At 36.3% G+C, this 21,750-nt stretch overlaps 1 protein-coding gene across 1 annotated transcript in view; it reads left to right on the forward strand.

Annotated features, from left to right (window-relative positions):
- LOC103070882 (zDHHC palmitoyltransferase 15) overlaps positions 1-18,667 on the forward strand; it is a 66,604-nt gene extending 47,937 nt beyond the window's left edge. Inside the window, exon 3 of the mRNA XM_007448571.1 lies at positions 18,482-18,667. Coding sequence (XP_007448633.1) covers positions 18,482-18,667 — 186 coding nt within the window. The remainder of the gene's footprint in view (positions 1-18,481) is intronic.
- Positions 18,668-21,750: the final 3,083 nt, after the last annotated feature.

Here is a 21,750-nt window from a genome sequence, read left to right on the forward strand (position 1 = left end):
CTCAAAGAGATACCTGCATTCCTATATTCATTGCAGCATCCACAGTCATAAATACATGGAGATAACCTATTTGTTCACAAACAGATGGATAAAGAAATATGGTATATACATATAATAGAATATTATTCAGCTTTTAAAAATAAAGAAATCCTGCCATTTATAACACCATGACGTACCTGGAGGACATTATGCTAAGTGAAATAAACCAGACACAGAAAGACAAATACTGCATGATCTCACTTATATATGGAATGTTTAAAAAAAGTCAGACTCATAGTAACAGAGCAGAATTGTGTAAGTTATAAACATATATGTACCTAACAAGAGAGCTCCAAAATATAGGGGGAAAAAATGACAGAACTGAAGGAAAGAATATACAGCTCTACAATAATAATTGGAGATTTCAATACCCTATTTTCAGTAATGGATAGAACACCTAGACAGAATATCAATAAGGAAAGTCAGGATTTAACAACACTAAAAACCAATTAGATGTAACACACATGTATGGAACACTCCACCTCAAAATAGAAGAATACACATTCTTCTCATATGCACATGGAACATTCTCCAGTATAGAGAATGGTAACATTCTATGGTTGGTAACAAAAGAAGTCTTAATAAATTTAAAAGATTGAAACCACACAAAGAATCTTCTCTGATTTCAATGGAATGAAACTAGAAATCAATAACCAAAGGGAAATTATAAATTCACGAATGTGTGGAATTGAACAACACACTCTTAAACAACCAGTGAATTAAATAAGAATCCACAAAGGAAATTAGAAAATACTGTGAATGAATGAAATTGAAAAATAGCATTCCAAATATTATGGGATGCAAGAAAACAGTGCTCAGGGGAAATTTATAGCTATAAACACCTACAGTATAAAAAGGAGTAATATATTAATTCAGTATTCTTTACACCTTAAAGAAAAAGAAAATCAAGAGCAATCTGACCCCAAAGATAGCAGAGGTAAATAATAAGGATTTGAGCAGAGGTAAACTAAATAGAGAATAGAAGACAATAGGGATGATTAAGAAAACAAAAGTGGGGCTTTGAAAAGATCTACAAAATTGACAAACCTATAGCTATACTGACCAACAGAGAGAGAGAGGGAGACAGAGAGGACACAAATTACTAATATCAGAAATGAAAGTAGGACATTACTATAGACCTTACAGAAACAGAAAGGATTACAAGAAAATACCATGAATAATTGTGTGCCAACAAATTAGATAACTGAGATGAAATGGTCAAATTCCTATAAACACACTAACTAGTAAAACTGAATCAAGAAGAAATTTTAAAAATTGAATATACCTATGGTAAGTAAAAAGCTTGTGTTAATCAAAAACCTATCAAGAAATAAAAGCCCAGGACCAGACAGTTTCACAAGTAAATTCTATCAAACACTTAAAGAAGAATTAGCACCAATCTTTCTCAAATTATTCCAAAAAAAAAAGAAGATGGAAAAACACTTTTTCTACTCAGTGCATGTAGGCAAGAAAAATAAATAAATAAAAGGCATCCAAATTGGACAGGAAGACATAAAATTATCTCTGTTCACAGGTAACATGATCTTACTTCTATCCAACCCTAAAGATTCCACCAAAAATCCTGTTAGAACTAATAAATGATTTCAGCAAAATTGCTGGATGCAAAATTAACACATCAACAGACAGTAATCAGTTGCATCTCTATACACTAGCACTGAGCAATCAGAAAAATTAAGTAAACAGCTACCTTTACAAAGCATGAAAAAGAATGAAATACTTAGGAATAAACTTAACCAAGGAAGTGAAAATCTTGTGTACTGAAAACTAAAAAAAAGTTGCTGAATGAAGTTAGATACAAATAAATGGAAAGACATCCCGTGTTCATTAATTGGAACAGTTAATATTGTTAGGGATATCATTACTACCCAAATTAGTCTACAGATTTAGTGCAATCTCTATCAAAATCCCAATGACACTTTTTGCATAAATAGAAAATTCCATCCTAAAATTCATATGGAATCTCAAGAGACTCCAAATAGCCAAAACAATCTTGAAAAAGAACAAAGTTGGAGGTCTCACATTTCCTCATTTCTAAACTTACTACAAAGCTACAGTAATCAAAACAGTGTGGTACAGACATAGAAACTAATTGAATAGGTTAAAGAGGCCAAAATAAACCCTCACATATATGGTCAGATGATTTTTGAAAAGTGTACCAAGACCATTCAAAGGGAAAGGAGGGTCTTTTCAATGAATGGTGTTGGGAAAACTAGATACACACATGCAAAATAATGAAGTTGGACCCTTACATTATACCACGTACAAAAATCAACTCAAATGGGTTAAAGACCTAAACCTAAACCTATAGTTTTTAAAACTAGAAAACACTTAGAAGAAAAACTAGGAATAAATTTCATGACATTGATTTGGCAATAATTTCTTGGATATGACACCAAAAACAGAGTAAACTAAAGTAAAAATAAATTGGATGACATTAATACATTTAAAGTTCTAGGCATCAAAACACAACAGAATGACTGAAAAGGCAACCTATGGAATGGGAGAAAATTGTTACAAGTCATATATCTGATAAGGGGTTAATATCCAGAATATAAAAGAACTCTTACAACTATACAGCAACAGAAAACAAACCAATCTGATTTCTAAATGGGCAAAGGACTTGAGTAGACATTTTTCCAAATGACCAACAAACACATGAGAAGATGCTCAACATCATTAATCATTAGGGAAATGCATATCAAAACCACAATGAAATACCACTTCACATCCATTAGGAGGGATACTATCTTTTTAAAAAAGCAGAAAATGGCAAGTGTTGGCGAGAATGTGGAGAAACTGGAACACTCGTGAGATGTTGATGGGAGCATAAAATGGTGCAGCCACTATCAAAATAGTATGGTATCTCCTCAAATAATTAAAAATAGTTGATATCATTAACCATAAGAAAGCATGCTGCTACTCTCCAGTTAAAATTCAACCTGTGGGGCTTCCCTGGTGGTGCAGTGGTTGAGAGTCCGCCTGCCAATGCAGGGGACGCGGATTCGTGCCCCGGTCCGGGAAGATCCCACATGCCGCGGAGTGGCTAGGCCCATGAGCCATGGCCGCTGAGCCTGCGCATCTGGAGCCTGTGCTCTGCAACAGGAGAGGCCACAACAGTGAGAGGCCCACGTACCGCAAATAATAATAATAATAATAATAAAAATAAATAAATAAAAATAGAGCTACCATATGATCCAGTAATTCCACTTCTTGTTATGTACCCAAAAGAATTGAAAGCATGGTCTCAAGGCAGTATTTGTTCACAGCAGCATTATTCACAATAGCCAAAAGGTGGATGCAAGCCAAATGTCCACTGAAAGATGAATGGATAAACAAAATGTAATATATACAAACAATGGAATATTATTCAGCCTTCAAAAGGAAGGATACTGACACATGCCACCACGTGGATGAACTTTGAGGACTTTATGATAAGTGAAATAAGCCAGTCACAAAAAGGCAAATACTGTATGATTCCACTTACATAAGGTACTTAGAGTAGTCAAATTAACAGAGACAGAAAGTAAAATGGTGTCTTCCTGGAGCTGGAGGGAAGAGATATAGGGAGTTGTTTAATGAGTATAGAATTTCAGTTTGGAAAGATGAAAAAAGGGTTTAGGATGGATGGTGGGAATGGTTGCACAACACTGTGAATGTACTTAATGCCACTGAGTTATACACTTAAAAATAGCTTAAATGGCTGAACTATATGTTGTGTATATTTTATCACAATAAAAAAATGGATCAAACACCAAAATGTAAAACTTAAACCTCTTAAACTCTTAAAAGAAAACCTAGGGGTAAATCTTAATGACCCTGGATTTGGTAATGGATTATTAGATAAGACATTAAAAACAAGAAACAAAAGAAAAACATATAAATTAGACTTTATCAAAATTTAAAACTTTTGTGCATCAAACAACACTATCAAGAAATTGAGAAGACCACTCAAAGAAGGGGGAAAATATTTGCAAATTATATATCTGATAAGTGTCAAGCATCCAGAATACATAAAAGATTCTTGCAATTCAACAACAAAAAGACAACCAAATTTAAAATGGGCAAATAATTTTATTTTTATCTATATGAGATAATGGATGTTCACTAAACTTATTGTGGTAATCATTTCCTTATGTATATAATTCAAATCATTATGCTGTACACCTTAAAATTATACTGTGCTGTATGTCAATTATACTTCAATAAAACTGGAAGAAAAAATATTAGGTGAAAAAGTAGTATGAAAAATTAAAGGAATGATTGTATATACAAATGAAAGGAAAGACTACACCAAAATAGTACTGGCTCTTTATGAATAAGATTAGAAGGATATTTTTCTTAATGTTTTTCTGTAATGTCTATATATTCTACAATGAGCTTGCATTACTTTTATAAAAATAAAACAGTAACTCTTGTATACTGATACAATGAAAAATAAAATTAAAATTTACATTTAGCCATGTGATCCATTTTGAGGTAATTTTTCTAGATTGGGGTATAGCTGTTTTACAATGTTGTGTTAGTTTCTACTGTACAGAAAAGTGGAGTTCCCTGTGCTATACAGCAGGTTCTCATTAGTTACCTATTTTACACACATTAGTGTATATATGTCAATCCCAATCTCCCAATTCATCCCACCCACCCTTTCCCCACTTGGTGTCCATACATTTGTTCTCTACATCTGTGTCTCTATTTCTGCCTTGCAAACCAGTTCATCTGTACTATGTTTCTAGATTCCACAGGTATACGTTAATATACGATATTTTTTTTTCTCTTTCTGACTTAATTCACTCTGTATGACAGTCTCTAGGTCCATCCACATCTCTACAAATGACCCAATTTTGTTCCTCTTTATGGCTAATATTCCATTGAATATATGTACCACTTCTTCTTTACCCATTTCTCTGTTGATGGGCATTTAGGTTGCTTCCATGACTGGCTATTGTCAATAGTGCTGCAATGAACACTGGGGTGCATGTGTCTTTTTGAATTATGGTTTTATCTGGGTTTAAGCCCAGGAGTGGGATTGCTGGGTCATATGGTAGCTCTATTTTTAGTTTTTTAAGGAACCTCCATACTGTTCCCATAGTGGCTGTATCAATTTACATTCCCACCAACAGTGTAAGAGGGTTCCCTTTTCTCCACACCCTCTCCAGCATTCAGTGTTTATAAATTTTCTGATGATGCCCATTCTAAATGGTGTGAGGTGATGCCTCATTGTAGTTTTGATTTGCATCTCTCTAATAATTAGTGATGTTGAGCAGCTTTTCATGTGCCTCTTGGCCATCTGTATGTCTTCTTTGGATAAATGTCTATTTAGGTCTTCCACCCATTTTTGGATTGGGTTGTTTGTTTTTTTGCTATTCAGCTGCATGAGCTGTTTACATATTTTGGAGATTAATCCTTTGTCCATTGATTCATTTGAAATATTTTCTATCATTCTGAGGGTTGTCTTTTCATCTTCCTTGTGGTTTTCTTTGGTGTGCAAAAGCTTTTAAGTCTCATTAGGTCCCAGTTTTTAATTTTTATTTTTATTTCCATTACTCTAGGAGGTGGTTCAATAAAGATCTTACTGTGATTCATGTTAAAGAGTCTTCTGCCTTTGTTTTCCTCTAAGAGTTTTATAGTGTCCAGTCATACATTTAGGTCTTTCATCCATTTTGAGTTTAATTTTGTGTATGGTGTTAGGATGTGTTCTAATTTCATTCCTTTACATGTAGCTGTCCAGTTTTCCCAGCACCACTTATTGAAGATGCTGTCTTTTCTACATTGTATATTCTTACTTTCTTTATCAAAGATAAGGTGACCATAGTTGCATGGGTTTATCTCTGGGCTTTCTATCCTGTTCCATTGATCTATATTTCTGGTTTTTTGCCAGTGCCATTCTGTCTTCATTACTGTAGCTTTGTAGTATAGTCTGAAGTCAGGGAGCCTGATTCCTCCAGTTCCGTTTTTTTGTCTCAAGATTGCTTTGGTTATTCGGGGTCTTTTGTATCTCCATACAAATTTTCAGATTTTTTATTCTATTTCTGTGGAAAATGTCATTGGTAATTTGATAGGGATTGCATTGAATCTGTAGATTGCTTTGGGTAGTTTAGCTATTTTTGCAATATTGATTCTTCCAATTCAAGAACATGGCATGTCTCTCCAACTGTTGGTATCATCTTTGATTTCTTTCATCAGCGTCTTATAGTTTTCTGCATACAGGTCTTTTACCTCCTTAGGCAGGTTTATTCCGAGGTATTTTATTCTTTGTGTTGCAATGGTGAATGAGATTGTTTCCTAAATTTCTCTTTCTCATCTTTTGTTGTTAGTGTATAGGAATGCAAGAGATTTCTGTGCATTAATTTTATATCCTGCAACTTTACCAAATTCATTGATTAGCTCTAGTAGTTTTCTGGTGGCATCTTTAGGATTTTCTATGTATAGTATCATATCATCTGCAAACAGTGACAGTTTTACTTCTTATTTTCCAAATTGTATTCTTTTTATTTCTTTTTCTTCTCTGATTTCCATGGCTAGGACTTCCAAACCTATGTTAAATAATATTGGTTAGAGTGGACATCCTTGTCTTGTTCCTGATTTTAGAGGAAATGCTTTCAGTTTTTCACCATTGAGAACGGTGTTTGCTCTGGTCTGTTGTATACAGCTTTTATTTTGTTGAGGTAGTTTCCCTCTGTGCCAACTTTCTGGAGAGTTTTTATCATAAATGGGTGTTGAATTTTGTCAAAAGCTTTTTCTGCATCTACTGAGATGATCATATGGTTTTTGTTCTTCAATTTGATAATATGATGTACCACATTGACTGATTTGCATATATTAAAGAATGCATATATCCTTGCATCCCTGGGGTAAATCCCATTTGATCATGGTGTGTGATCCTTTTGATGTGTTATTGGGTTCTGTTTGCTAGTATTCTGTTGAGGATTTTTGCATCTATATTCATCAGGGATATTGGTCTGTAATTTTCTCTTTTTTGTAATATCTTTGTCTGGTTTTGGAATAAGGGTGATGGTGGACTCGTAGAATGAGTTTGGGAGTTTTCCATACTCTGAAATTTTTTGGAAGAGTTTCAGAGGATGGGTGTTAGCTCTTCTCTAAATCTTTGACAGTATTTACCTAGGAAGCTGTCTGGTCTGGACTTCAGTTTGTTGGAAGATCTTTAATCACAGTTTCAATTTCTTTACTTGTGATTGGTCTGTTCATATTTTCTATTTCTTCTTGGTTCAGTCTTGGAAGGTAATACCTTTCTAATCATTTGTCCATTTCTTCCAGGTTGTCCATTTCATTGGCATATAGTTGCTTGTAGTAGTCTCTTATGATGTATTGCATTTCTGTTGTGTCTGTTGTAACTTCTCCTTTTTCATTTCTAATTTTTTTGATTTGAGTCCTCTCCCTCTTTTTCTTGATGCATCTGGTTAAAGGTTTATCAATTTTGTTTATCTTCTCAAACAACCAGCTTTTAGTTTTTATTAATCTTTGCTATTGTCTTGTTTCTATTTCATTTATTTCTGCTCTAATCTTTATGGTTTCTTTCCTTCTACTAACTTTGGGGTTTTTTTTTTTTTGCTCTTCTTACTCTAGTTCCTTTAGGTGTAAGGTTAGATTCTTTATTTGAGATTTTTCTTGTTTCTTGAGGTAAGATTGTCTTCCAATAAACTTTCCTCTGAGAACTGCTTTTGCAGCATCCCATAGGTTTAGGGTCATTGTGTTTTCATTGTCATTTGTCTCTAGGTATTTTTTGATTTCCTCTCTGCTTTCTTCAGTGATCTCTTGTTTATTTAGTAGCGTATTGTTGAGCCTTCCTGTGTTTGTGTTTTTTACAGTTTCTTTCCTGTAATTGATTTCTAATTTCAAAGCGTTGTGGTCGCAGAAGATACTTGGTACAATTTCAGTATTCTTAACTTTACCAAGGCTTGATTTGTGACTGAAGATATGATCTATCCTGCAGAATCTTCAATGTGCACTTGAGAAGAAGTTGTAATCTGCTGTTTTCAGATGGCATGTCCTCTTAATATCAATTAAATATATTCGGTCTATTGTGTCATTTAAAGCTTGTGTTTCCTTATATTTTTTCATTTTGGGTGATCTGTCCATTGGTGGAAGTGGGGTGTTAAAGTCCTCTACTATTATTGTATTACTGTTGATTTCCCCTTTTGTGGCTGTTAGTATTTGCCTTATGTATTGAGGTGCTCCTATGTAGGTGCATAAATATTTACAATTGTTATATCTTCTTGGATCGATCCCTTGATCATTATGTAGTGTCCTTCTTTGTCTCTTGTAATAGTCTTTATTTTAAAGTCTATTTTGCCTGATAGGAGAATTGCTACTCCAGCTTTCATTTGATTTCCATTTGCATGGAATATCTTTTTCCATCCCCTCACTTTCAGTCTGTATGTGTCCCTAGGTCTGAAGTGGGTCTCTTGTAGACAGCATAAATACGGGTCTTGTTTTTGTATCCATTCAGCAAGTCCGTGTCTTTTGGTTGGAGCATTACTCCATTCACATATGTGTGTTCCTATTACCATTTTCTTAATAGTTTTGTGTTTGTTTTTGTAGGTCCTTTTCTTTTGTGTTTCCAGCTTAGATAAGTTCGTTTAGCATTTGTTTTAAAGCTGGTTTGGTGGTGCTGAATTCTCTTAGCTTTTGCTTGTCTGCAAAGCCTTTGATTTCTCTGTCAATCTGAATGAGATCTTCCTAGGTAGACTAATCTTGGTTGTAGGTTTTTCCCTTTCATCACTTTAAATATGTCATGCCACTCCCTTCTGGCCTGCAGAGTTTCTGCTGAGAACTCAACTGAGAACCTTATGGGGATTCCGTTATATGTTATTTGTTGCTTTTCCCTTGGTGCTTTTAATATTTTTTCTTTGAATTTAATTTTGTTATTTTGATTAATATGTGTCTTGGTTTGTTTCTCCTAGGGTTTATCCTGTTTGGGACTCTCTGCACTTCCTGGACTTGGGTGGCTATTTCCTTTCCCATGTTGGGGAAGCTTTCGACTATAATCTCTTCAAATATTTTCTCAGACCCTTTCTCTTTCTCTTCTTCTTCTTGGACCCCTATAATTCGAATGTTGGTGTGTTTAATGTTGTCCCAGAGGTCTCTGAGACTGTCATCAATTCTTTTCCTTCTTTTTTCTGCTCCATGTCAGTTATTTCCACCATTCTATGCTCCAGCTCACTTATCCATTCTTCTACCTCAGTTATTCTGCTATTGATTCCTTATAGAGTATTTTAAATTTCAGTTATTTTGTTGTTTATTACTGTTTGTTTGCTTTTCAGTTCTTCTAGGTCCTTGTTAAATGTTTCTTTCTTTTTTTTTTTTTTTTTTTCCGTATGTGGGCCTCTCACTGTTGTGGCCTCTCCCATTGTGGAGCACAGGCTCCGGACACGCAGGCTCAGCAGCCATGGCTCATGGGCCCAGCCGCTCCGTGGCTTGTGGTATCCTCCTGGACTGGGGCACGAACCCTTGTCCCCTGCATTGGCAGGCGGACTCTCAACAACTGCGCCACCAGGGAAGCCCCATTAAACGTTTCTTGCATTTTCTCTATTCTATTTCCAAGATTTGGATCATCTTTACTGTGATTGCTCTGAATTCCTTTTCAGGTAGACTGCCTATTTCCTCTTCATCTGTTTGGTCTTGTGGGGTTTTACCTTGCTCCTTCATCTGCTGCATATTTCTCTGTCTTCTCGTTTTGTTTAAATTAGTGTGTTTGGGGTCTCCTTGACACAGGCTGCAGGGTCCTACTTCCTCTTACTTCTGGAGTCTGTCCCCAGTGGGTGAGGTTGGTCCAGTGGCTTGTGTAGGCTTCCTGGTGGGGGGGACTGGTGCCTGTGTTCTGGTGGGTGTGGCTGGATCTTGTCCCTCTGGTGGGCCGGGCCACATCCATTGGTGTGTTTGGGGTGTCTGTGAGCTTCATATCACTTTAGGCATCCTGTCTGATAATGGGTGGGCTTGTTTTCCTGTCTAGCTAGTTGTTTGGCATGAGGCGTCCAGCATTGGAGCTTGCTGGCCGTTGTGTGAAGCCAGGTCTTAGTGTTGAGATGGAGACCTCTGGGAGAGCCCTCACCAATTAATATTCCATAGGGCCGGGAGTTCTCTGGTGGTCCAACATCCTGGACTCAGCTCTCCCACCTCAGAGGCTCAGGCCCAACCCCTGGCCAGAGCACTAAGACCCTGCAAGCCACATAGCATGGAAAAAAAGAAAACGAACAGACAAAACCCCAAGACAAATGGTAAAAGCAAAACTAAACAGATAAAATCACATGAACACACATACACTCACAAAAAGAAAAATAAAAAGAGAAAACAAAAAGGGAGAGAGCAACCAAACCAATAAACAAACCTAAAAATGAAAACAAACACTAAGTACTAAACTAACAAAAACAATAAAACACAGAAAGCAAACTAAAAAAAAGGCAAAGAAAGCATAAAACACACAAAAATGATCAAAAGAAAACTAAAAACAAAAGAAAGATGAAAACAAAAGGAAAAATGTATGAAACAGCAAAGAAGTAAACATAGAAAAATATAAATTATAGTTTAAAATAAGAGAAAATGCAAAACAAAGAAAAACCAAAACAAGTAAAAACTACAATATAACGAAAAAATACAGTAGAAATAGGAAAAAATAAAATTAAAAATATATTAAAAATAAAAGCATAAAAGAGAATATATAAAGTAATTAAAAATTAAAAGAATAATAAAAAATCATCAAAAATTTTTAAAGTAGTAATAATAATATTTTTCTGTGGCCTCAACTTTCTGTGTCCTTGCCCCCACAGTGAACCATAGCCAGTCCCTGCCTAACCAGGAAGTCCTCCAATACTTCTAGGTAGGTCTCTGGACCTGCTGTGGGCACTGTGGCACCAGCTCAGACTCTGATCTGGCCTTACTCCTGTGTGTATTTGCCTCCAAAGTCCACAGTTGCCCCCAAAGTCCACATGCTCAATTGTGGGAACACTCATCTATTCAGATATTCCCAGGTGCAGTGTTTACCAAGCTGATTGTGGGTGTTTAATCCGCTATTCCTGTGGGTGCTTGGAGAGATTTCCCTTTCTCTTCTTTGGTCACATGGCGCCTGGGGTTCAGCTTTGGCTTTGGCCCCACCTCTGCATGTGGGCCACCCTCAGGCGTCTGTTCCCTGCTCAGGCAAGAGGAGGAAAAAGCAATGACTAATTAGGGCTCACTTGCTCTCTCAGTTCAGCGAGAAGGACGGATACAGCAGTCACAATTGGGATGTGCTGGGACTGCTTGCAGTGGCAGAGGTAGGCATGAAGTTGCAACAGCCTAGGTGCACCATGTGTTCTCCTGGGGATGTTGGCCCTGGATCACAGGACCCTCAGCAGTGGCAGGCTGCACAGGCTCCCAGGAAGGTGTGGGCATTGACCTGGGTTTGCTCACAGGACCCTTGGTGGCAGCGGCAGCAGCCGTTGCACCCACCTCTCAGGCTCACGCCCACCTCTGGAGCCCGCATAGGTGGTGCCCTGCCATCTGTGAGCACACGGAACAAGAAGCTCATATGGTGGGCCTGTCCCTCTCCTCGTGGACCCCATGACAATGGTCTCTTGCCTCTCTGGCAGGTCCAGACATTTTCCTGGACTCCCTCCCAGCTAGCTGTGGTATACTAGCCCCCTCAGGCTGTCTTCGCACAGCCTGCCCCAGTCTTCTCCCTGGTTTCTGACCTCCAAAGCCCGTGCCTCAGCACCCAGTCTCCACCTGACCCAGCACGTGATCAGATAAGTGTCTCAGGCTGGTGAGTGCTGGTTGGCACTGATCCTCTGTGCAGGATTCTCTCTGCTTTCCCTCAGCACCCCTGTTGCTCCCCTCTCCTCTGAGGCTCCGAAGTTCCCCCAATTCCCGCCAGTGAGGGGGCTTCCTAGTATGTGAAAACTTTTCCACCTTCACAGCTCCCTCCCAGAGGTGCAGGTCCCATCCCTATTCTTTTGTCTCTGTTTTTTCTTTTTCCTTTTGCCCTACTCAGGTACATGGGGATTTTCTTGCCTTTTGGGAAGTCTTAGGTCTTCTATCAGTGTTCAGTAGGTGTTCTGTAGGAGTTGTTCCACATATAGATGTATTTTTGATGAATTTGTGGGGACGAAGGTGGTCTTCAAGTCTTACTCCTCCATCCTGAAGATCCTCCATTTTGAGGTAATTTGTGTAAGATGTGAGGTAATATTGAGGGTTTGTTTTTTTAATATTATGTCCAATTGTTATAGTACAGTTTGCTGAAAAGATGATCCTTAATGTTTTCAATATGGACTATCCTTTAAAAAATGGGCAAATGACTTGAATAGATAGTCCACTAAACAATACATATGTGTGTGTCTGTGTGTATATATATATGTATATATGTATGTATATGTATATATAGTAGAGAAGTGCAAATTAAGACCACAGTGAGATAACATTTCACACCGGATGGCTAAAATATGACTAACTGAACAGATACATGCAAAAGAATGAAATTGAACCACATCTTACACTAAATACTAAAACTAACTCAAAATGTATTAAAGACTTGAATGTTAGACCTAAAACCATGAAACTCTGAGATGAAAACATAGCTGGTAAGCTCCTTGATATTGGTCTTAGCAATGCTTTTAGGGATCTGACTCCAAAGGCAAGGGCAACAAGAGGAAAAATAAACAAGTGGGACTACATCAAACTAAAAAGCTTCTGCACGGCAAAGGAAATTACTAACAAAACGCAAAGCCAACCTACTAAATGGAAGAAGATATGTTCAAGTCATATACCCAATAAGGGGTTGTTATCCAAAATATATAAAGAACTCATACAATTCAATTACAAAAAAAATCTGATTAAAAATGGGCAGAGTATCTGAATAGACATTTTCCCAAAGATGTACAGATGGCCAACAGGTACTTGAAAAGATGCTCAGCATCACTAATCATCAGGGAAATGCAAATCAAAACCACAGTGAGATATCACCTCATGCCAGTTAGTGACTATTATAAAAAAGACAAGAAATAACAAGAGTTGATGAGGATGTGGAGGAAGGGGTACCCTTATTCACTGTTGGTGGGAATGTAAATTGGTGCAACCAGTATGGAAAACAGTATAGAGGTTCCTCAAAAAATTAAAAATAGAACTACCATATGATCCAGGAATTCCATTTTGGGGTATCTATCCAAAGGAAATAAAAATGTGAATTAGAAAAGATATATGCACCCCTATGTTCACTGCAGCATTGTTTACAATAGCAAAGATATGGAAGCAACTTAAGTGTCCATCAGTGGATGAATGGATAAAGAAGATATGGTATATATACAATGGAATACTACTCAGTCATTAAAAAGAAAGAAATATTGTCATTTGCAACAACATGGTTGGACCTTGAGGGTATTATGCTAAGTGAAATAAGTCAGAGAAAGACAAATACCACATGACTTCACTTATATGTGAAATTTAAAATACAAAACAAACAAACAAAACAAAACTGAACTCAGACTCATAGATACAGAGAACAGATTCCTAGTGGAGGTTGCCAGAGGAAAAAGGGTAGGAGTGGGGGCGGAAATCGGTGACGGGGATCAAGAGGCATAAACTTCCAGTTATAAAATGAATAAGTCATGGGGATGTAATGTATAGTATATGGAATACAGTCAATATTGTGTTAACTTTGTATGGTGACAGATGGTAACTGGACATTGTAGTGATCATTTTGAAATGCATAGAGATGTCAAATCATTATGTTGTACACATGAAACTAATATAATATTGTATGCCAGATACATTTCAATAAAAGAAATCATGGAATCATATACCATATAAAGGTAAATTTTACTGAATGGAAATTTTTTTAACATAAAGGAAAAAATTGTCAGTGATCCTCCAATATTGAATCAAGCCAAATTCTTAATCAGATGAGCTGTCTTCCTTTGCCCAAGAAACAGAAAAAGAAGATTGTAGGTGTGGTAGAGTGATCACATCAATTGTTCCAATTTCTCATGCCTTCTTGTAGTCATGAACTTTGCCATAACCTCTGATGTGCTCCCACTCTCTCTGCATCTAGCCATGTAACTTGCTTTATCCAATGGGATGTTAGTAGATGTGAGATAAGTAGATACTTGAAAGAGCACTTACATGTTTCCATTTGGATTTCTCCTCTTGCCTTCTATCACCACATTGACAACATGCCAGTCTAGCCTGATGGGACACAAACATGGGAGCAGAATTGAGTCATCAGGGTCATCCCAACCAAGATGGGTCAATAGTCAGACAATTACCAGATACGTGAGTGAGTTTGGGGACCAGAACTGCTTAGTCAATTCAGCCAAAATTGCCAGCACACAGACCCTTGAACCTTGATGCTTATTATTCTAGATTTCAAAGTTGTATGTTATGAAACATTATTGTGACCATAGATAACTGATACAAAAAGTAAGAAATTATGAACCATAAGAAAAAGGCAAAAACCAAGGAAAATGTTAACTTTGGGGATGTGGGAAACTATGGGAGTTGGGCACACTTTCTTGAAGTGCTAGTGTCTTAATTTTTTTTTTAAATAAGGAAGGCTGTCTGAATAATGCTATGCAGGAATATGAAAACAAGACTGGAGTAGAACCAATCTAGAGGTATATCATCTTGTGATCAGTTCATGACTTTCCCTAATAATGAAGGTCTCTTCACATCTTTGAATTTTATTCCATGAAATCAAATATGTACAACCTTAGATGAATGTAATAAAATAATTGTAATAAAAACAAAACAAAGATAGACAGAAGGAAGGAAGGAAGGAAGGAAGGAAAGAAGAAAGAAGAAAGAAAGAAAGAAAAAGAAAAAGGGAAAGAAAGAAAGAAAAAAATGTAAAATAACAAGTGTTGGTGTAAATATAGAGAATTCTGAATCCTCATACATTGCTACTGGGAATTTTAATGGCGTGGCTAGTGTGGAAAACAGTTTTTCATTTCCTCATAAGGTTAAACATAGAATTACCATGTGACCCAGCAGTTCTACTCCTAAGTATATACTCAGGAGAATTGAAAACAATTGTTCAAACAAATAGTTATACACAGTTGTTTACAGATCACTATTCACTGTAACCAAAAGATGGGAAGGAGCCAAATGTCCATTAACAGGGGAATGCATAAACCAAGTGTGGTATACAATGGAATATTATTCAGCTATTAAAAAGGAATACATTACTGATACATGATACAACATGGATGAACCTTGAAAACATTATGCTAGTTGAAATACAGCAGACACCAAAGGCCACATATTGTTTGATTGCATTCATATGAAATATCCAGAAAGAAAAATCCAATGAGGCAGAAGGTAGATTAGTGGTTGCCAGGGAATGGGAATGGAGGGAATAGGGAATCACCACTTAATGTATAGAGCGTTTCCTTTTGGAGTGATAAAAATATTCTGGAACTAGATAGTGGTGATGGTTGCAAAACACTGTGAATGTACTAAATGCCACTGACTCATACACTATAAAATGTACATTTTAAAATGATATTTTATGTTATGTGAATTTTAGCTCAATAAAATAATTGTCCTTGTCACACTATTTATAAAGCTTGTAGACCAGTAAAAAGGCTGAGTGATTAGGAATTTTGTTGGCCTGAACTGGGTGACATGATGACAGGATTTAGATAATCACTGCAAATGTCTAACATTTAAGACCACATGTTAATCATTTTTAATGGGTAAAAAGAAAAGGTGAATCTTTTGGACCTATTTGATAGCCATGATATTAATTTATCTAATACCAAATACATCCCAGTCTATCACCAGTTGTCCCACCCAAAGTGCATTTACTGGCTCATTGCATTCTAACCCTCAAAAATGCTTGGTTAGTGCCAGAAATAGGGCATCCAGGCATGACATCCTATTCCAAACCAAAGCCTACTGGCTATATAACCACAAGGTTTCATCACATACAAGTAGTAACAACACTGCCTCTGCCTTTCAAGCTGGGGCAGTATACCACAAGAAAGTTATATTCCCAAGACCATCCCTGAACTTAAAGCGCTGCCCCCAAGGTGCTACTTTTAATTATCAACATTAAAAAAGAATTGTTTAAAACTTTATACTTTTAAATCAACTATACTTCAATAAGAAGGTTAAAAATAAGTTAAAAATAAAACTTTATACTTTCCAGTTAGCATAATTGTTCTTCTAAGAAAACAAAAAAAACCCAGTTGTTTTTATATTAAATTTATATTATTTAGTTACCATTTTATAATATTGACCTATAGACTTTTGGTTCTGAAAATTCTCAGTTGTGTGTGCCTATACAGTTCATCACAGAATCCTTGGCTTCCTGGGCCTCCACCCAATAAATGCCTATAGTGCACCATATTTACTGTAATAGCCAAAAATTCCCCTACACATTTCCACATACCCGCAGGCAGTCACTCTACTTTAGAATGACATGATACCATAAAAATGCACCACCACAGGTATGGTTCTTAAAATAGAGTGTTTGATTTTATACATTTCCAATTTTAAAAGTCAGATACATTTAAATTATCTTAAATATTTTATTAATTTATTTGTTTTACTATTTTACTGATGTACAAATACATTCTCTATTCCAAGAACTAAGCTGTAAAGAGTATGATTTCATGATTTTTTACCTATATTTACACCTATATAATCACCATCCAGGTTAAGATTTTGAACATTTCCAACACCTCAGGAATCTCTTTCACACCCTTTCCCAATCAGCTTCCTATCAGACGTAACCACTAGTCTTTCTATCACCATAGATTAATTTTGCCTATTTTTGAGCCTCACACAAAAAAGGAATCATAGTATGCACTGTTTTGTGTAAGCCTTTCACTCAGTGCAATGTTTTCCAGATTCATTCATGTTGATGTATGTTTCAGTTATTCATTCCCTTTTACTGCTGTTATTCTCTTTTATCACAGTTGATTTATCCATTCACCAATTAAAGGACACTTGTGTTGTTACCATTTATTTCTATTATGAATAAAGCTGCTATGAACAATCTTGTACCTGTCTTTTGGCATACACACAAACACACATACATATACACACACACACACACATTCATTGTTCTCTTAGGTATATAACTGGGAATGGAATTGCTGAGTCATAGGGTGGCACATATTTAGCTTACGTAGATAATGCCAAACAGTTTTCCAAAGTGGTTGCATAAATCTACACTCCCACCAAGATCTTCACATTCTCAAAATGCACCATAAAGGAAGTAAAGAGGAAAGCCACAGACTGGTAGAAAATATTCAACAAAGGACTAGTATACAAAATACATAAATTACTCTTCAAATCATTACAAAATCAATAATAAGAAAGACACATAACCCAATTATTTTTTAATGGACAAAAGACTTGAATAGGCATTTCACAGGAAGATACCCAAATGGCCAATAAACTCATAAAAAGGTGCTGAATGTCATTAGTAATCAAAGGAGTGCAAATTAAAATCACAATAACATACTGCTACACACTATCTAGAATAGTTAAAATTTTAAAGATTGGCTATATCAAATATTTCTAAATGATTTAAGAAATTGGACTTGTAAAAGAGACTTTAATTACTTGTTATTATCCAGCACTGTTACACCAGTCTTGTGAAGTAAGTATTATTTCCTCTGTTTTACAGACAAAGAAACTTAGGTTGAGAGTACCTGATTTTCCAAAGTGATTTTTGAACTATTAAATGGCAGAGATTAAGTTTAAATCCAGAGAATGGGATCACAGATCTTTCTCTTTTTCACCTCTGCCTACCCTTTGGACCAAACAGAAGAAAACTTACAGGTTTGTATTACTTTGGAAAATCGTTGGCATTTTTTTTGCCAGATTAGCAAAGTGTAGCACAAACATGGCAACAAGCTCCATACCAGACTAAAAACTTCTGAAATAGTGAGAATATCCAAATTTCTATTCATTTGAAAAATTATTATAGAATGTGAAGACAATGTTGCAAGTAGTCTCATCCAGCTTCTCCAAGACTGTCACCTATGAAAAATACTCACAACTTAATAAGAAGCATAGTTTATCATCAACAGGGTCCTGGCAGCAAGGTATCACATATCAACATGCAATATCGTATTATGGTATAATGGAGTGGAAATGGCATAAATCTTGGGGTCAAGTGAACTGGGTTTGGGGCTTAGTTTTGCTGCTTTTATTAGTTGAGTGAGTGTAACCATAGACAAGGTACTTAATCTAAGTTTTATTTTCTTTAGTTATAAAACAATATTATCTATCACACAGTTATGAACATTTAGATAAAAGCCAAATAAGATAAATGAGATATTTATCCAGAGAAAGTTATAAACCAAATTGGTACCTGAGCTTCAAGGATAGGTAACAAATATTTTCATCCAAATAGTTATTGTTGTTTTTAATCTTTTCTGTGAATTTTGGAAAGTAAAGTCTTGCCTCTCACTTCTCCTTCCAGTTCCACCTGTCCTATACCGACAAGGAGCGCTATGAAAATGAAGAGAGACCTGAGGTCCAGAAGCAGATGCTTTCTGATATGGCCAAGAAGCTACCAGTTTACACAAGAACAGGGAGTGGAGGTCAGTTCATCCAAAGTCGCTTAGAGAGGCAGATCAACAAGGATCTCAGAAAGACTGAGTCATAAATATCCTCAATCTAGCCCACTTTTTCCTCCTTTTTTCTGAAGAACACTGTGGAGTTTTTTCTCAACATTTTATTATAAAAACGGTCAAACATTTACCCACCACTGGAGTCACCACTAACATTTTACTATATCTCTTTATCACATATCTGTCCACAAATCCATCCCTCTATCCATCATCCATCAAGATATCTTATTTAAAAAAATTTTTTTTGCTGAATTATAGTTGATGTACAATGTAGTGTTAGTTTCTGGTGTACAATAAAGTGATTCAATTAAACATACATAAATGTGTGTGTGTGTATATATACATATATATATATATGTATATATATATACTTTTTCATATTCTTTTCCATTATGGTTTATTACAGGATATTGAATATAGTTCTCTGTGGTATGCAGTAGGTCCTTGCTGTTTATTTCATATATACTAGTTTGTATCTGCTAATCCCAAACTCCTAATTTATCCCTCCCCACCTCCTTTCCACTTCAGTAATGATAAATTTGTTTTCTATGACTGTGAGTCTGTTTCTGTTTTGTAAATAAGTTAATTTCTATCATTTTTTAAGATTCCACATATAAGTGATATCATATGGTACTTGTCTTTCTCTCTTATTTCATTTAGTATGATCATCTCTAGGTCCATCCATGTTGCTGCAAATGGCATTATTTCATTCTTTTTTATTGCTGAGTAGTATTCCATTGTATATATATACCACATCTTTTTTACCTGTTCATCTGTTGATCGACATTTAGGTTGCTTCCATGTCCTGGCTATTGTAAATAGTACTGTAATGAACATGTAGGGTGCATGTATCTTTTCGAAGTATGCTTTTCTCTGGATATACGCCCAGGAATGGGATTGCTGTATCATATGGTAGTTCTATTTTTAGTTTTTTAAGGAACCTCCATACTGTTCATTATAGTGATTGTATCAATTTATATTCCCACCAACAGTGTAGGAGGGTTCCCTCTTCTCCACACCCTCTCCAGCATTTGTTATTTGTAGATTTTTAATGATGGCAAGCCATTTTATTTTTTGATGCATTTCAAAGTAAGTAGCCGATATCAATACACATCCACCTAAATATTTTATTCTTTTTTGGGTGAAATTTACATACAAAACATGCACAAATCTTAAGTGTACCATTCAGTATTTTGACAAATGTACACACCTGTGTAACTAAAACCTCTGAAAACATTACCACACCCCAGAAAGTTCTCTCATGCTCCTTCCCAGTCAAGCCCACCACCACAACAAAAGACAACCACTGTTCTGAGTTTTCCACCATAGATTACTTCTACCTGCTCTAGAATTTTGTATAAATGGAATCATACAGTATGTACTGTTGTATCTGGCTTCTTTTATTCAGCATAATATTCTTGAGACTCATTCACACTCTTGTATATTTCATTCCTTTTACTGCTGAGTAGTATTTCTTTTTTTTTACATCATTTTTTTCATCTTTATTGGAATATAATTGCTTTACAATGTTGTGTTAGTTTCTGCTGTACAAAAAAAGGTGAATCAGCTATATGTATACATATATCCCCTCCCTCTTGAGCCTCCTTCCCACCCTCCCTATCCTACCCCTCTAGGTCATCACAGGGCATCGAGCTGATCTCCCTGTGCTATGCAGCAGCTTCCCACTAGCCATCCATTTTACATTTGGTAGTGTATATATGTCAATGCTACTCTCTCACTTTGTCCCAGCTTCCCCTTCCCCCACTGTGTCAAGTCCATTCTCTATATCTGTGTCTTTATTCCTGCCCTGCCATTAGGTTCATCAGTACCGGTTTTTTAGATTCCATATATATGCATTAGCATATGGTATTTGTTTTTCTCTTTCTGACTTACTTCACTCTGTATGACAGACTCTAGGTCCATCCACCTCATTACAAAAACTCAATTTCATTAGTTTCTATGGCTGAGTAATATTCCATTGAATATATGTGCCACAACTTCTTTATCCATTCATCTGTCAATGGACATTTAGGTTGTTTCCATTTCCTGGCTATTGTAAATAGTGTTGCAATGAACATTGTGGTACTTGTATCTTTTTAAGTTATGGTTTTCACAAGGTATATGCCCAGTAGTGGGATAGCTGGGTCATATAGTAGTTCTACTTTTAGTTTTTTAAGAAACCTCCATACTGTTCTCCATAATGGCTGTATCAATTTACATTCCCACCCACAGTGCAGGAGGGTTCCCTTTTCTCTGCACCCTCTCCAGAATTTATTGTTTATAGATTTTTTGATGATAGTCATTCTGACCAGTGTAAGGTGATACCTCATTACAGTTTTGATTTTCATTTCTGTAGTGATTAGTGATGCTGAGCATCTTTTTATGTGTTTATTGGCAATCTGTATGTCTTCTTTGGAGAAATGTCTATTTAGTTTTTCTGCCCATTTTTGGATTGGGTTGTTTGTTTTTTTGGTATTGAGCTGCATGAGCTGCTTGTATATTTTGGAGATTAATCCTTTGTCAGTTTCTTTGTTTGTAAATATTTTCTCCCATTCTGAGGGCTGTCTTTTCATCTTGTTTGTGGTTTCCTTTGCTGTGCAAACGCTTTTAAGTTTCATTAGGTCCCATTTGTTTATTTTTGTTTTTATTTCCATTACTCTAGGAGGTGGGTCAAAAAGGATCTTGCTATGATTTATGTCTTAGAGTGTTCTGCCTATGTTTTCCTCTAATAGTTTTATAGCGTCTGGCCTTACATTTAGGTCTTTAATCCATTTTGAGTTTATTTTTGTGTATGGTGTTAGGGAGTGTTCTAATCTCATTCTTTTATATGTAGCTGTCCAGTTTTCCCAGCACCACTTACTGAAGAGGCTGTCTTTTCTACATAGTATATTCTTGCCTCCTTTATCAAAGATAAGGTGACCAGGTCTTCCCTGGTGGCACAGTGATTGAGAGTCCACCTGCCGATGCAGGGGACACGGGTTCATGCTCCGATCCGGGAAGATCCCACATGCAGTGGAGCGGCTAGGCCCGTGAGCAACGGCTGCTGAGCCTGCGCATCCGGAGCCTGTGCTGCACAACGGGAGAGGCCACAACAGTGAGAGGCTCATGTACCACAAAA

Source organism: Lipotes vexillifer, unplaced genomic scaffold (genome assembly GCF_000442215.2).
Source record: "Lipotes vexillifer unplaced genomic scaffold, Lipotes_vexillifer_v1.1 scaffold1919, whole genome shotgun sequence".
Lineage (NCBI taxonomy): Eukaryota > Metazoa > Chordata > Mammalia > Artiodactyla > Lipotidae > Lipotes > Lipotes vexillifer.